General features: G+C 50.3%; 1 protein-coding gene across 1 annotated transcript in view; it reads left to right on the forward strand.

The window, feature by feature from the left end:
* Nucleotides 1-5388, forward strand: part of MOCS1 (molybdenum cofactor synthesis 1) — a 32195-nt gene extending 26807 nt beyond the window's left edge. Inside the window, 2 exon segments of the mRNA XM_063328680.1 lie at nucleotides 2007-2871; nucleotides 2873-5388. Coding sequence (XP_063184750.1) covers nucleotides 2007-2871; nucleotides 2873-3059 — 1052 coding nt within the window. The 3' untranslated portion in view covers nucleotides 3060-5388.
* Nucleotides 5389-16546: the final 11158 nt, after the last annotated feature.

Below are 16546 nucleotides of genomic sequence, written 5' to 3' on the forward strand. Positions count from 1 at the left end.
ATATATTGTACATTATCTATTTGTTTTGTAGGTATATGAGCAATTTGGGTGAAGACAGAGATGGCTAGGTACAACTTGAAGAATACATAGCTGGTTAGGAAAAGCGAAGATGCTTTGCATGCATTGCTGTCTGCTGCTGTCTTTCACTTAGCACTGTACTTGAGCAAATAGTACTTCTCGTCCTTGCTCCTGCCCGTGTGTGTTTACCCCGTGGAAGTAAGCCCTCGTCTGCCTTTGCAGTCCAGCTTCTGGAGACAAGACACCTTGCTAAGGGTTTAGCTTCTGCTTTAAAGCTAATCAAGGAATACAGAAGAACAGAGTACTTTGAATGTCTGGATTTTAAAAGGGATATTCAGGTTAGGCCCCACTGTAGAAAGAGAGAGGGAAAGAAAGGAGGAATAAGCACAATTTCCTGGGCTCTTCTAAAGCAGAGCAATGTTGCAGTCAAAACATCTATGTCCATTTAATTCTAGTCCTCTAAGGGTAAACACATTACCACTAAACTTGCAGGAGTCTTAATTTTAGTGGATAGGCCATCAGCTCTAGATCAAAAAGCGTCTTTGCCTGAATTTAGATTATTGCAGTAATTAAAAAAAAAAAAATAATCATGAAATCTGTGGTTGATTTAAGCTTCAGGAATGGGCACTTTCAGATCAATGTTTGGAGGGTACTCTGGATGAAAAAGGTGCTAAGCCCATGAGTCTTGTTCCAGCGCAGGCTGGGACTAACAAGGAAGAGATTGGTTTGGGTTTGTGTTTTTAAAAAAAAAAAACAAAAAAAAAAAAAACAAAACAAAACAACCCACACAGGGCAGGGGGAGCACAACCAATGGGTTGCCCCCATCATGTCTGTTACTGTCACGTGGACAGTCCGAGCTGATACCTGTAGCTGGGGCAGCAGAGGTAGCTCAGCAAGGTGCAGGAGGGCCAGTGAGTCACTGCTGTGATTCACTTGTGGGCAGCCTGAAAACGCATGAGTAAGGGAGGCCCTGAATTCCAGAGCTACCAAAGGAGGTTATTGAGCAAAATCTAATTCCAAGTTTCTCACAGCAAGGAGAGCAGGAGCTCCAACATGTTTATCAATGAGGCCATTAAACTGGGGCTTAGCCACTTACCTCTATACTGCTTTCTCTTTACTTACAAAACACATCGCTTCTCTTATGTGAAAAAAGACTCCTTCTGTCTTGACACTTGGCGTGCAGCCCTGTGCAAATGCCAAAACCAAGGGATTAAATGGTGAAAAGGGGCAGGAGGGCTTACTACTGCTCTGCCAGCTGGGAGCTCTGCCAGCTCGACTTGGAACGTACTTCTGAGTAGATTTAATATCTATCTGTCAATGAGGGGAGCGTGGTTTTTCCAGTGCTTAAACTTCAGCTGTCATTAGCGTGGTAAGAGCTGGCAGTAATAAGAGAGGTTCCCATCACAGAGCCGCCCTCTGAGCTTGCAGACATGGTACTTCTGGTCCCTGCTCTCCTCAAGTGCTGGCATGACCCTTCCCTGTAGAAGGAGATGAAAGCAGGGCGTGCAGCCACCTGTGCTGGGAGGGATGCGTTTGGAAAGGCAGAGTTGAGAATCTCAGTGCAGGAATTTCCTGTTAACCCTGCCAGGCTTTTGAAAAAGGACTGGTGCTGGGACAATCTCAAATGGATGCTGAGGCGCTACGACTTGCTTTTCTTCAGAAGTGATGTTCCCCTAAGCTTTCTTGGCTGATGCTTCTCAATAAGTGTTGATAGTTTTTGAAAGCAAGTTGTTCCTTCTTGTCAGGGACCTTGAAATAAGTGTTTTGCGTCTTGGGGTTTGTAAGAACAAACCAGCAAATGCAGGGAACTGATGAGAGAGAAGATGAAGAGCTTGAGGAGAAAAGTGGACGTTTGCAGGCTTATTGAGGTTTCTGCAATACAGAGAGTCCCAAGCAGTGCTCTGACAGGGTTCTCAGCTACTGCAGACTTAGCTTAGCTTTCCCGTTAGTAAGGTGTATTCTCATGTTCCTTTCTTTTTCCCCCCCAGAGCCTGCGTTGATGTCATTCCCGCTATGCCAAGATGCCCTACAGAATCCTCCAAATTCAAAACAGTGGGGCCACACATTTAGCCATCGGCTGACTTTGAGAGCAAGTTTACCCAAACAAATGGGAAAAGCATTAATGAAAAATAAGGTTATAGGACAACTTTTCCTGCCAGGATCTCACCCAGAGCAACAGTGGCACATAACAACAGGAATTCTACGGACCCAGCTCAGAGGCTGCTGTGTCTTCCAGAAGGACCCAAGCTCCACATTTGACACAAAGTGCCTTGAGGCTTCTCCTGTTGGCCAAGTTTCTGTGGACTGCCAGTCCAAAGAGACGAGTCCAGGATCAGAATTCTCTACCAGGGATTCAGGATCTTCTGCCAAGGTACCTCGTGCCTCTGACAACTTGACTCACACTGATGAGGAAGGACGGGCCACAATGGTTGATGTTGGAGGGAAGCCAGATTCAAGAAGAAGGGCTGTTGCTGGTGCTGTGGTCCGCGTGGGTGAGAAGGCATTTGGGATGGTGAGGCAGAACCAGGTGAAGAAAGGGGATGTGCTGGCAGTAGCCCAGATTGCAGGAATTCAGGGAGCCAAGCTCACCAGCCAGTTGATCCCGTTGTGTCACAACATCCCCCTTAACCATGTTGAGGTGTCTCTGAGCCTGGATGAGGCCAGGTACGCAGTGGTGATTCGCAGCTCCTGTCAGACCTGGGGGAGGACAGGTGTGGAGATGGAAGCTCTGACAGCTGCCAGCCTGGCTGCCCTGACTGTGTATGACATGTGCAAAGCAGTTACTCATGACATCGTGATCGAAGAGGTGAAGTTGCTTAGTAAGACAGGTGGGCAGAGGGGAGACTTCTCAAGGGACTAGGTCATATCCAGACACCACCAGCCCCCCAGGTGACCACTGCTCGTGTTCAGCCTCTACTTTTGTTCAGCTGGGGGTACCATACAACAACCCTACAACTCCAGTTTTGCCTTACCCTGTCAGCTTACTGCAGGGTGATCAGTGGAGCCACTCATCCCTCTTGATAACCATTTGTGGTTTTTAGAGGACAGGCTTCACTACTCTGCTTCACTACTTCATCTCTGTGTCCTCACCATGAGCTTGAGCAAAGGTTCTTAGTTCTACCACAGAGGTTGGTTTGTTGTTTTGGTTTGGGTTTTTTATCTCTTGCTGTGAAATATTTACAGCTGCTGTTATCACACCATGCAGCTGTGAGCTCTGGAAATGAAGCAAATGCTGAAAGTGCTGTTATTTGACAAAATTAAGTCAAGGATTAAGATTTCAGAATTGTGTCTGTCCATCTGCCCCCCGACCCCTTTAGCTGAATTCAGAAGGTGACAGTGACAAGAACGTAGCTTGGGAACCTTCCCTTAGCAGAGATTATAACTGTGGAACAGCCAGGGTCAGAGGAGCAGCTCCCATCCCTCCGCATTGCTCCTGCCGCCCTTGCCTTTAAGCAAGAAATACTCACATTATCAGTTTCAAAAGGGAAAAAAAAAAAAAAAGGTGGCAGCTTCCCAGCTCTGCCTTGAGCCACTCTGCAAAACATGATGTAGAAACAGAGGATTTCTGGGTTTGGAAGAATTATTTTGCTGATCTGAAAGATACCTTTTACAATGTTAGCAGCATGTTCCAGTGTTTTGACCTTAGCACTCAAATGCATCGAGGCCCTGTGTCTGCATGCTTAAGGGCGAAATTATGCCATGCATGGAGGTAGGCGTCGGCTGTCCCTGACCTTAGAAATAGCTATCGCACCAAGGCCCAGAAGATTCCCAGTTTTTTAATCCTACAGTGCAGCTCCTAGTAACCAGCAACCTGCATAGCCCTGACAGATAAAACAAACCTTAAGGCCAGTAGCCACTTGGAAGAGTTAAGTAGTTGCTGTTGCCTTGGCCAGAGTGTTTCCTGCATGTCCCTCTAATTTGCTTTCATGAAGTTTTTTGGCCTCAGAGCACTTAAGTGTTCCCATAAATGTACCAGTGGCCACTGTCATGTAGCATTAAATAGCTTTGATAATTGACTATTCTAGATAAGGAATTACTCGACATTGTTAATACTGATGGGTCCTTTTCAAATATTAATTTAAATGCTCTAAACAGGGTGTTTTGAACTTTGGTTTACTTGTTTTCTAGTGCTTATGGCTAATGTGAAGTTGCATATGATTCAAGGTGCTCCCTCTCCATACGCACAGAGAGTTGAAGACAGCTCTAATAACATTAAAGAGGCTACCAAAAAAGTGTCTTAAACTTTGCAAGTAGCTGCTTCTCATGAAATAAGGTTAAATTACTGTGAGCACCAGTAAAGCACACACCACACTGTCACGCACATCCTGCTCACTTAAAGTAAGCACAGGTCTAAGAGGAGGCGGCAATTGGTTTTACTAAAAATCTCATACGCTAGCTACCACAGAAGGCGCTCTTTCCATAGCAGGTGAATTAATTTGATTCTTTATTCATTATCACTGTGAGATAGGGCACATGCAACGACGCACATAGCAGCTCCAGCTGAAAGGGCAAGGAGTCTGGAAAGCTCAGTGCCCAAACTCCATAAACATTTGTACACCTGCGTTCAGTGTTATAGTCCTGATTCCCCCGAAATCCCTGATCTGCCTGTAAGTTAATAGTAGGGGCAACTCCTGCTCCTTCCCAGGAGTGTACGTACCGCTGCCGTACCGAGCACCAATCCCAGCTGAGCCTGCGAATATGAGAGACCACGTTCAGCTGTGGAGCTGCTGTGCCAGGAGTGCAACCGTTTCCCTAGCTCAGCATGGAAACAGATCGCCAGGAAAAGGAAGCACGTGTGTAACCTGTTAACCGATTTACACAAGCACTTAATTCCCGCCCCCCCCGCCACGCACAACACACCCTGCCCTCCCTGCCTTCACCCAGCCCCTAGTGAGTTTTCAAAAGTAAAAGGAAACTAGATATACATGGCAGTAATAAAATGATGCTTTGGGGCATATGATTCTTTGGCTTCTGAGAAGTTTGCGGTCATGCTGTAAAGCTCACACAAAGGACTCAAGACCATACAAGGGACTGCAGAGCGCACACGCGTGACCGTCACACACATCTTACTACGTACGCACATTTCACTACTTTCTTGAGTTGAGAGTGGCTGGAAGCTTTGGGCAAACGGCATTTGGTGCCATTTTATGCTCATATTACATTATCATGTCTTGAAACTATGCACATTTATACATAATGAACCAAGCATGAGTCAACGGAACTTTTTATGAGAGAAATGAGCTGATAGCACTGTGTGTTTGGGTGGTGCTGTGTGGGCAAGGGTGTAATATATGTTGATGAACTGACTACTTTTTGGAGGCTTGCTTTTTTTTGTCCACTGCATTTTTAATAAACACTAGTTCTAATGGAGTACGCTTCGCATTACTTTGTATACCCTTCTTAATTCGTTCAAAGGAACATCTCTCTTTTAATCCATGAGCTTTTCTGTGAATGCTCAGGACGAGCAAGACGACAGCCTTTATAAGTTGCAATGATGAGTCAGCAATTAGCAAGGGATCAGTCACAATAACTTATTACTGTAAGGAATCCATTATTTTTTTTTTTTTGTCGAGTGAAACTCGTCTCTATCTGGCTGTTCTGAGTAATCCCATAAGCTTAGCATCATCATTTATCATCATCTCTCATCATTAGCCCAGCTTCTCCCACGTGCCTGTTCTCAGTCGGTGGATGTACATAACAGCACCGCTTTGTGTTGCGGAGTAATATAAGGAACTGGTGCCTCCAGAGCTCTCCGAGTCTGGGTGAGCCAGGTTCCTGGGTGACCACGCACTGGAACGGGTCTGGGGAAGCACCTGTACAGAGGTGACTCCTGAGTCATTAATAGGTCTAAGGGAAATTCCCCTTCTGATCCATCTAAGCTTTCAGGAAAGCTCTCGCCTCTTCTACTATCGAAAAGGCCCGTTCCTACCTGAGGAAGCTCAGTCGATCGAGCTGGTCACTGTAACCAGCCCCACGCTGCAGCCCCACAAGAAGCCAAGAGGCCCCCAGGGCAGGTGCCCTGCGAGAGGGCAGAGCCAGGGGCTGTACTGCCCGGGGGGCTCTCGCTCTCCAGGTACAGCCTCCCACTGCTGCTGATCCTGGGACCATAGCACAGAGCTTTACGTCCTTTCCCTAAGAGCTCTTTCCTCACTTGCAACCAGGTTTTTGAAGGTTTAACCAAAAGAAACCGTGTGAAGCACCTAGCTCACCACCTCCTTCTCCTGAAGGGTGCTTTAAGAGCACAAGTCACACCTCTGGCACCGCGTCCCGCAAGCAAAGCAAGTATTGCAGACCAGGGCAGCCCTCGGGATGCATGGGCAGCACGGCTTTTGCCTGCTGGAAACTCTCACTTGTCCCAGCTGATGTCCCATTTGTGCGTCATCGTCTGTTCACTGCTAATCCAGCCTGCGTCTTCGGTGGCAGCCTGGCCTGTCTCCTTCACGGCCACATCCTGAGGCTGGCTACCCCGCCCTCAGACTGCCTTGGAAAAAGCTGGATGTGCCATAGAAAGCAGAAGCCAGCAGAAGCCAGTCACTAAGTATATATTCTTAAAGAGATTAAATCTACGTCCAAGAGAGCGACGCTTTCAGCAAGTGCTGAGGGAAGAAGCGTGGGGCACAGGGGGCAGAAATACCTTCAGAAGGGACCTCTTCTTTCTGAATGGGAATCACTCAAAAAGCAACAACAGCTGAGCACTAAAAAAGGGAACAAAATTTTAGCTATTCTAAGCCACCGGTGACCTGCGGTAATTCTCCTTAAGTCGCTGACGTTATTCAGCTTTACGTGGGATTTGACTGAACAGAATCCGGCCCTTCGTCCCAGCCCGCCCTTGGCCCTTCGCTAGTTCGCAGCTCCTTCTGGCTGCCTCAGCAGCAGTTATGCAGGCATGTAACAGCTTAAAAATGGCTGTAACACCGTGTGTGCTTTGGCCAGGACACAGGGCTGCTAATTAGTTAAATGGAAACACAGTTCACTTCCCTCCACTTACTTGGAGCCGTGCTCCAAGAGAAGCTTAGCGTTTCAGGGAACCTAAAAACAGTTGGAGAAGTGGCTGGTTGCAGTGGCCTGACTGAGCTTTCCTTTTTTTTGAGGCTTCGGGTTAAAGCCTCAGCTTTGGTCTCAGAAGCCCGTGGACCCGAGGAGCCCCGCAAAGCCATGGCGATGGCCTGCAAACCCCTGATGTGCCTGGCAGGCTCCCCGCAAAGGCACAGGGTGGAGCGGCTGAACCCTTTTTCACAGGAGGGGCCTGAAGGGCTTTGGGGGAGCTCGGTGCACCCCGTCACAAGAGCAGGTTCTCATTTTGGTCACAACGAGCTTATACAGCAGGAGCTGAGACACAAATCTAGCCATCTCCACTTCCCTCCGTCCCTTCACCCTGCCAGTGCTGTGTTTAGAAAGCTTTCAGTTTAGCATCTCTGTTTTTGTACTTATCCTGTGTGCTCCTTTAGGGAGTGACGAGTACCCGAAATACCTGTGGGGAAGTGCAGCTGAGGGCAAGTTCAGCGGAAGGGACGGGCGCCCCGAGGCACCGCTGAGCTTTGCTCTGAGCCGAGCTGCGCGACAAACCGGGCACTGCCCAGCTTCACCTTCACGGCCCGACTGCAACGGCGCGGCCACGGCCATCGGGCAAGCTGCCCAGCGCCCGTGGCTCTCCCAGGTGCCATCCACACAACCCTTGCTTCACAGAACAGAGCTTCACACTTCATTACTGCTTCAGGGTTGCTTTTAGAACCCCAAATTAGCAACAGCCTTAGAGAGACAACTGCTTCATCAACAGAGAGAACAGGGAGCTTATCCTCAAATTCTGGAGAACCTGCTCAAACCCAGAAACTCTCAGTACTGCTAAGCTGTTCCTGCAGGGATTTAGTCTTTAAATAAATGCAACGGAAACACTCTCTTCTGTACCCATGATACTTCCAGGGTGCGCAGCTGACAGGACACGAGGCCAGCAAAAGCAAAGTTTCTGGTTCCAACATCAAGGGCAGTTTTGCTGCAGCGTGACAGGAGCGACAGGAGGGGGGTCGGGGAGGAAGAGGAGGAGACAGCAGAAGGGTCGGGCAACTGCAAACTTGTGTGAGTGTTATCCTTGGAAAAACGACACGAGCCATCAGATACGCTGCCGCTCCATGAGCCAGTCATGCCCGAGGCCAGTTACCAGCTGGTGCACGTTGTGGCAAAGCTCCATCAACATCAGCAGAGCTTTGCCGCGTCGCACCAGGCGGAGACCTGGCCCGTAGCATCTGGGGTCTCCGGCTGCGCAGCTCTGACCTGCCATTCCTCCCACTTGCCAAGGCTTTAACGAACCCCCGTTTCATTAAGGGGGTCATTTTGGCACTTGAGTCTCCCCACACACAGAGTTCCAGCGAGGCTGGGATTGCTGCTGTCTCGAGGCAGCGCGAGGGGCTGCACCCTCCCCATCCCGCCCCATCCCACCCCATCCCCAGCTGCCACCCACAGTCTCTGCTCTTCGCAGAGCTGCGCTTCCCCACCCTGGGCCTGACGCTGAATGGAAACGCTTTAGCTGTGTGGCTCATTTGGCTTCTGCAGATCAACTCCTGGGGCCATCCTCAGCCCAGATCCAAGAAATGAGCTGAGCTGAGGGAAGGGAATAATTTCTGCTGCCCCTGAAGCCTCATCTCTCCTATTGCAGCTGGCAGCTCCAGAGGCTCCATCCTGCCAAGACTGAACCTTAATTGGGATCAGTGGAAAAGACAAGCTGCTGCCAGGGCCGCCCTGATCCCGGGCTTATAGAGAACACGGGCAGAGCTTGCCCGGCCCCACAGGAGAGGGCCTTCACTAGGGTTTACAAAAAAATAAAATACAATTCCCTCCAGACCTGTGGTATGGGTGGAAGCAGCAGGATGAGGCCGAGGAGGAGAGGAGATGGCTTAGCCAGGCGGTTTGCAGAGGAGGAGCAGGCAGAACCACACCACGTGGAAAACCCTCCTGCCTTTGCCGCCTGTGGGGAAGGGAAGCCACCAGCAGGGCCGAGGGGCAGCTGGCAACCCCCAGGCCCTGCAGTAAATCCAAATACTACAGCCAGCCCTGAACAGACACGCAAAACTATCAGAGTCTCACCCGCAAACACTCCTGCCAAGGGCTACAGGAAAAAGGACAAGATAAACATGTCTTCAAGCATCCTGTCTGCACGTGGCACCAGGACGCTACGCGGTGCTTTTTCCCAAGCCACAGACATTGATTTCAAGCCCACTTCCTACAAAGACCGTTGCCAAAGCTCCCTCATACCTCCCCGATTAGGCACAGTCTAGCCACCCCTTTGGCTTTGAGGAGGCACCCAGAAGCGCTACTGCCAACTCCTAATGCACCCAAGATGGGTGCTCCTGACCCGATTTCCTTATAAACACCGTGTCCTGTCATCTCAGCCACCGTCTTGTCCCAGCAGCAGCAGAAATGTGCAGTGGGAGCAGAGCAGAGCGAGTAGCCAGCAGTCTGGGTGATTTTGACACCGTTTGTTCCGTCTTGCAGATTTAGGTGCATCTCTGAAGTCCCTACAGCAGAGAAGGGCCACCGTGGTAAGGTCTAGCTCAGACTGGGAGCTTTAGAAGAGGTCACCTTGCGGACTCAGGGGGACAGGGTTACCAGCAGCTTATGCCACAGATGCCATGCAGGCATCTCAGAGCTGCTGGACCTGCGCGGCAAAAACTGGCTCTTGCTCTGGCAAAATGGCTTTAACGGGATTTTCCACCCAGCGAACGCGCTTTGAGGGACACACCCAGGACATTCAGCCATCAGCAACACCACTGCCTGCAGAAGGCTCTCGGCCAGGCAGACTGGGAGGGGTATTTAAACACAAGTTTCTTGCGTTCATCTTTATAGCCTGCTATTTCCCTCCCGGCTCGCTGAGGATGCCTCAGAGCTCATCCCCCTGGGATGTCCCAGATGCAGCAGAGGCAAGGCCAGGAACGGCGAGCCCATCGCCGGTAAACCAGAGCTTTTGCAAACCTACGCCAGAGAACTCTAGCTGAACCCCAGCAGCTGGAGGGGTTTTCATTTCCACTTCTCCAAGGCTGGTATTTTCAAGGTGTTTTTATTTCTTTTTAATCAATGCACATGGCCAGCTCCGGAGGGGGCTGAAGGAGGGGAGGGAGGCGGCGCAGCCACTGTAACTCTACAAAGTAGTTCCACATGCAAACGAAACGGGGCCCGACTCGCTCGGTGCGTGTTTCGCAGTGTGGTTACGGGCCGTCATTCCACCTCCACAAAGCTGTTATTTATTTACTTAAAGACTTGCATTCCATGGAAAAAGATGCCCCAAGATAGCACTGTGTTTCTAAAATTAAACCCAGCTGGCTGGAGTGGGGAGCAAGCGAGAGAGCAGTCCTGTGTTCCCACCAGCAGCGGGAACAGGGATCCCCATGTCCCGGACTCCCCCACCCTCACCGAGCTGCAGGAGCGCCTGGAAAAATGCCTCCTGTGTCCTCAGCCATGAGGGAGGCAGCTCTCCGGGAAGCCAGGCTCCCAGCAAGCACCTTACCCAAAAGCCGGAGTGCCACCGCTTGCTACAACAGGGGACGAGGGTTTGATAGCAGTGATTGCACTGGCAGCCCTGGGAAAGCCCTCGCCCCATTGCGGGAGAGCGGACATCCCACCAGGCACCTGACACAGGTTCGAGTGCAGTCGGGAGAAGTCCTTTAACATAGTTTGTGAGGACAGGCTGCATTTCTGAGGCTCATCTCCTATCTAACCTAGCCGAGATTTTCTTCCAGTTCACGTCTCACTGGTAGCTTCCTCCTCACAGTGAAGCTCATTTAGCCCTCACTCTTGTAACCTAAGTTAAGAAACCTGTTTTCACAAAAACCATTTATAGAAGGGAAGGGGAAAACCCAAGTGTTCCTCCAACCTCGCATGGCACCAGCAAGAATTTCCCCCCAGACACGCTCTTGGCACCTGTTCCCCTGCCTGACACACACATGCACAGGGGCCTCTACATCAGCTCAGAAACGAGTGCATCGGCTCATCAGAGCAGCTGGTGCCGGAGCTGCTCTTCAGGGCTTTTACCATGGCCTAGATTTAGCCTCATCCCTCAGACAAAACGTCTCCACACACATGCGGCTGAAGCTCTCCAAAGGACTGGTTGGAGACTGGTGGAGCCCCCTGTGCCCATCGGGGCTGGGAGTGCCTTGGAGGCACTTGGGAAGCAAATCTCCCTGGAATGGTGGAGGTGGCTCCACAAGGACCGTGGTGGGGTTCAGCCCCAAACCTCGCTGCTCTGCACCACAAGGCTCATGCAGATATGGGACAAGGAAAGACGGCAAAGAAGCCTGAACCAGACCGAAAATCATCAGTGGAAGAAATGGGGACGGTGACTGATGAGGACGGCTGAGCAACAGGAAAACAGTGAAAACCCTGAGGAGGTCGTAGGTACCTCTGCAGCTGCTGCCCCCCAGCTCACATGCCAGCTCCCCCGTGGCCTGAGGACCATGCCCTATCCCGACCACAGGCAGGAGCTGCTGCTCCCCCAGCTACGAGCAAAGACAGTCCCTATCATCCCATGAAGCTTGTTGCAACCAAGGCAGGAAGAAGAGGACAGTCCCACCACTACAGGCCTGGACTGTGATCCAGAGGGACCCAACCACAGGGATGTGGGCTGGGCCAACATGTCATGCTTGGTTAAGTCACTCAAATTATTGCTTGCAGATGGGGACACTAACCTGGCCTTCCCGTTGTTCTGTGCACTCAGCAGTGCGCGGCTGGAGACAGATTTGCAAGCCCCAGTGCACCTGGAGAAGGTGATGTTTGCCACCAGATCAACAAGGTTGCTTTTAGATGTGGCTTTTCTCCCTCGGTTTCTCCCAAATGCTAGATGAAGACTCCCCCTCCCTGCCTCTTATGGGAAAACCTCCACGTGCGTTGGTGACAGCCCAGATCCTGTTCTAACAGCCACGAGGGGCGCAGATGGTCAGGGGTGGCAAAGCTCATTGCTGAGCTGGGGGGAAGAGCAGGCAGGAGGAGGAAGGGAAGAGAGCTGGCCACCATTCCTGCAAGAAGCTCTCAGAAAAGAGCCTGCCCTTCATCAGAGCTCAGCTATTTCTGTGAGTATGTCCATTTGCCCATAATTATACTGGTTCTGCTCTGCACAGCACCAAATCAGGTCTACTGATCCCTGTCCAAACTCCTGCTGCCTTCCTGTTTGGATTAGGGTGCCGGCATGGGTTAAAAATTAGAGAGTAAGATTGCCTTAATATCTGATTTATCCCCTTCCTCCTCCCATCCCGCTTTGGGATGTGCTGGTCAGCATCCCCCCGGGAGAGGATTAATCAGGAACAGACAGAGAACTGGCAGCTGCCTGACAAGGACAAGATCGCGGCTATGGGACAAGCTGCAATTTGGAGTCTCTTTCTTTGACCCTGGTACAAGTCCAAGACATGCTTGCTGATGCATCCCAGCACTGACACCCCAGGAGCTGGCACAAGATCAGCATCCCCGAGGCCACAGTTAGCTCTGGTCCCAATGTCATATTGCCTCAGTGCTGGAGCTGCTTCTGCGGTGAAAGGCTGCCCGTCCCTGTGACTCCAGAGGCAGCTTCGGCTCTCCAGCTGCGGAAAGGGCCTCCTCTCCACTTAGGGAAAAGCTTTCATTTCAGGGACCAGAGCAAGGGAAGATGTTACCGCCATTCTAAAAGGGCAACACTACACGTTTAACACTCGCTCCCGGGATGAACAGCAGCTACGCCACCAGCAGATCACACGAGGGGAACGACGGGAAGGTAGGAAGTGCCATCTGATCCGCCTGCCAACTCCTGCCCCATTAGGGCAGCACCCGTGTGCAAAGCCGGGCTCAGCACAGAGCAAGAGCCTTTGTACCAGGGACAATTCTCTGCAAGAGGCTTCACCTGGAGCCTGAGGTGCTCGAGCTCCAGCAGCTGCTACTGCCACCAAGAAAGGGCAGCAGATCCTCCCAAGGTGGGCAAGCAAAGGGCCACAGCAACAGAAAGGACTTGTGAGGGCACAAGAGGGAGGTGAACAGGGCTCAGACGTTGAAGGGAACCGGGGCAGAAGCAAGGGGTAGTTTACAGCAGAACAGGGCATGGCTCTAAAGAGTTATTTTCCTGCTTGGGAGCCCAAAAGAAAAGAAAAACTGTGTTACCCAAGGAAACTCTTGCCCAGCTATAACACCTTCCTATGAGCCCAAGGGTGGACAAGCACTAGGCTGATTCCTTCTTTTCCCCCTGAAAACACCTTGTGACTCCGCAGGGTCTGAGATGACAGTTCCCACCGCACCCAAAGGCCATTGCACACCAAGAGCAGCCAGCAAGGCACGGCCTGCACCAAGCCTGCTTGCAGTCACGGGAACACGCAAGTAGCAAAGAGATGCTTTAGAGCACCATTTCTTATCTCTTGAATCCAGTGACCACCTAACCTTCTCGGGGAGGGAGGGGAATCCAGCTTTGTTCTTTTACAGTATTGCCACAGTGCCATAACCAAATGAAAAACAGCTTAAAGTTTAAGCAAATGGACATTCATTTTGTTTGCTTACTCGTGTGGGTGATGGAGCACACAAAAGCTTTTGATCTTTTTTTCCTTCCTCAGCCACTGTCCACAGACCACCTTCACAGACCAGTGGCTTTCCAGGAATGACAAATCGCAAAGCGCCGGCAGAGTATGATAATCAGAGCATGATCTACGAGTTCACCACAGGCAATTACTCAGGTAGTTTCTCATGGGGCGTCCAAGCTAATTCTTACAATACTCCTGACATTTTAGAGGATGATAGAACACGAACTTTGCCCCTGCAGACCCACTGGCAAGGCAGTTTCTTTACTTACAGACAAACAGTGAATATCCCTATTTCCCAGGTCCCTGAGATGCAGCAGCTCTCTCAAGGCAAGCCTCCAGCTCACTGCAAACCCTCCAACTCGCACAAAGATTCTCCGCAACCAAGTGGGAATAAATGTTGGCTTGAAGGCAGAGAGGCAGCAGCACAATCAATTGCTCATTTTAAATTCCACCATTTAAAAAGAAAGTAAAAAAGGAGTCTACAAACGAGGGCATAAACCATCAAATGATTCATATTTAGCCAAACACCTTCTAAGCTCCAGCCCTGCAGAGACATACGCCAGTCCTGGTCAACAGAGCTGGCAACACCTCACCTGAAGGAAGGGCTGCAGAGGCTGGGGATGAGACTGGACATTGTGGTGTCCCCTTCCCCACGGCAGGCCAGCTGCTAGGGGATGTCTGGCACCCCTTTCCTCGCCCCCAGTAACTACATGCAGTGGGGAAACCCCAGGAACCTTCCCATCCCACAACTGGTTTCCTTAGCCCGTGGACTGGGAGGCGCCTGCGGCTCCCACCACCAGCCCCGAGGTCCCCGTCTCGCCCCCAGCCAGCATCCGGCCCACAGGCAGTGAATGAGCTGGAACTCCTCAATACATTCGTGTCATTTTTCATGCTTTGATCACGGCTGGAAAGGTTTTTTTTTTTAGCCAGACAACTCCTCCTCATTAATTAAGCATAGGAAGGAAGAGGGGAGCTCAGCTTTGGGAGAGGACAAATACTTGTCCTTAAAAAGCAAAGGTTAACCCTTTGGAAGAATCCTAGTTGCGTTTCCTTTCAAAAACACTTAAGTTTGCTTTTTTAAAAACAACAGCAAAAACATACTTGGCCAGGAAACAGACAAAAAGATTAAAACCAGGTACGCCAAAATGACGTCCTACCCTGGTTTATTCCTCCTCTGCTTCATTCCCTCATCAAGGCACATATGAGCAAGGTATTTTGCTTTCTTAATGCATCTTTACATCGCTATCTTATATAAAAATTCAGTCTACCAGGCTGGTGCTCGTACAGACAAGCACATCTCAAAAAATGGATAAAAAGCAACATTTTAGCAGAGTTATATGGCTCCACAGGCGGCATCACCCTCATCTGTACTGAGACTGCAGAGGAGGGTTAGAAGAAAAAAGAAAAAAAAAAGGAAAAAAAGGACCTTACCTCCTGATGAGTCTGACCAAAGTAGAGATAAACAGCAACTATGTCTCAGAGAAAACAGCAAGAAACCCATTAACTACAGAAACATCAAACAAATAAACAAAATCTAGCACAACAATGTTGAAAACCAAAGTTTTGGGCTTTGGGGGAGGGGGGGAAGGTCTTCAATTATTTTGTTTCCTAGCAGTAGAAATCTGTTCCCAAAGGGCCAGATTTCTCCCAGAAAGCTCCATGTTAAAAGTCATCTTTGTTTAAGAAGAAGCCAAAGGTGAAAGAAAGGGAAAACCAGTGAATAAATAGATCCTCAGCCCTTCCCAGCAAGAGCAAAGAGCTCCCCTTACCCTCCTCCTCACTCCCAGTCATTCAGGGCAGCAAAACCCCAACACTAGTTTTGCCCAGGAAAAGCCACGAGGCACTTACCTTGCTTCTGTGCAGCGATGACAAGGACAGGGAGGTCCACGACCACGGGGACGATGCCAAACAGGAAGAAGAAAGGAGGCTTCTGTGCTGGACCTGTCCTGCAGGGCAGAACACCAGCCCCTCGCTGTGTGCTCCAACCCCGATGAAAATATCAAAGAAAGAGAAATCTTCTTGTTAAAATTCAGGAAGGACACCTCTCTGGTTGGTCAAAGCAGACAGAAGTCAAATGCTGCTGGGTTTCACCTCTAACAAGAGGAAACACAATGGTTTGGCCTCCTCTTCTAAAATCCAGCTGCTAGAAAAGAGAAGGCAGGGAGGTCCCTGCATTTTCATCCTGCCTCTGCCACTCAGGCAATGCATGGATTTCAGAAATGTCCCTTTGCCTCTGCCCTTGCTTCTGTAAAGGAAGAACCTCACTGCCAGACTTTTAGCAAAGCCTGAACCAAACAGATCAACACAGAGAAACTGAGAGCCCTTTTAACAAATATAAACCAAGAACCTTCCCACTCAGACTCCCATCTGCTGCCTGTTGGTCCTCAGCCTGTGCAAGCAATAATCCCCTGATTACTTTTGCTCGTTTCCACAGCCCTTCCCCACCTGAGAGCCAGAACCAACAGCTGGGGCTTTGTTTGGGGTCCCTGGGAACCCACGTGCTGCACAGCCATCAAGGCTGCCACTCGAAGCTAGGCATGAGCTTCTCAGGAGCTCACAGTTAACACATTGCCCTTTGATGGGCTGAAGATAAACACGAAAAGTTGTGGCTTAAGGATGAATTTTGCCAGCAGGCTATTTCCGTTAACGGAGACAGGGAGATCCATGTGTAAATGAAACAGCTGCACACATCGCATCTAAGATGAAAACAAGGTTCTGCCCCTGAGCTCCAAGGAATTCCTCGGCACATCCCTCGATTCAGCCACAAATTAACCCTAGCCCCTGCGTGCCTCCTGCTCGCCCTGCTGTTCTGTGTCTAACTTCTCTCCCGTCTCCCCTCCCACATCCCTGAAGGCTTCAATCCTGATGTTGGCTTTCCTGGCTTCTTTTCAGCTGGCCTTATTTAACTCCTTCCTTTGAAGCAGTCCTCTCCTGCCCGCTCCTCCTCTGAGACAGGCTCTTGCTGTCAGGACGTTGCTCATTTAAAAGTGAGCTTATGGCCAGCGCCGCAG

This window comes from Chroicocephalus ridibundus, chromosome 3 (assembly GCF_963924245.1).
Source record: "Chroicocephalus ridibundus chromosome 3, bChrRid1.1, whole genome shotgun sequence".
NCBI classification, from domain to species: Eukaryota; Metazoa; Chordata; class Aves; order Charadriiformes; family Laridae; genus Chroicocephalus; species Chroicocephalus ridibundus.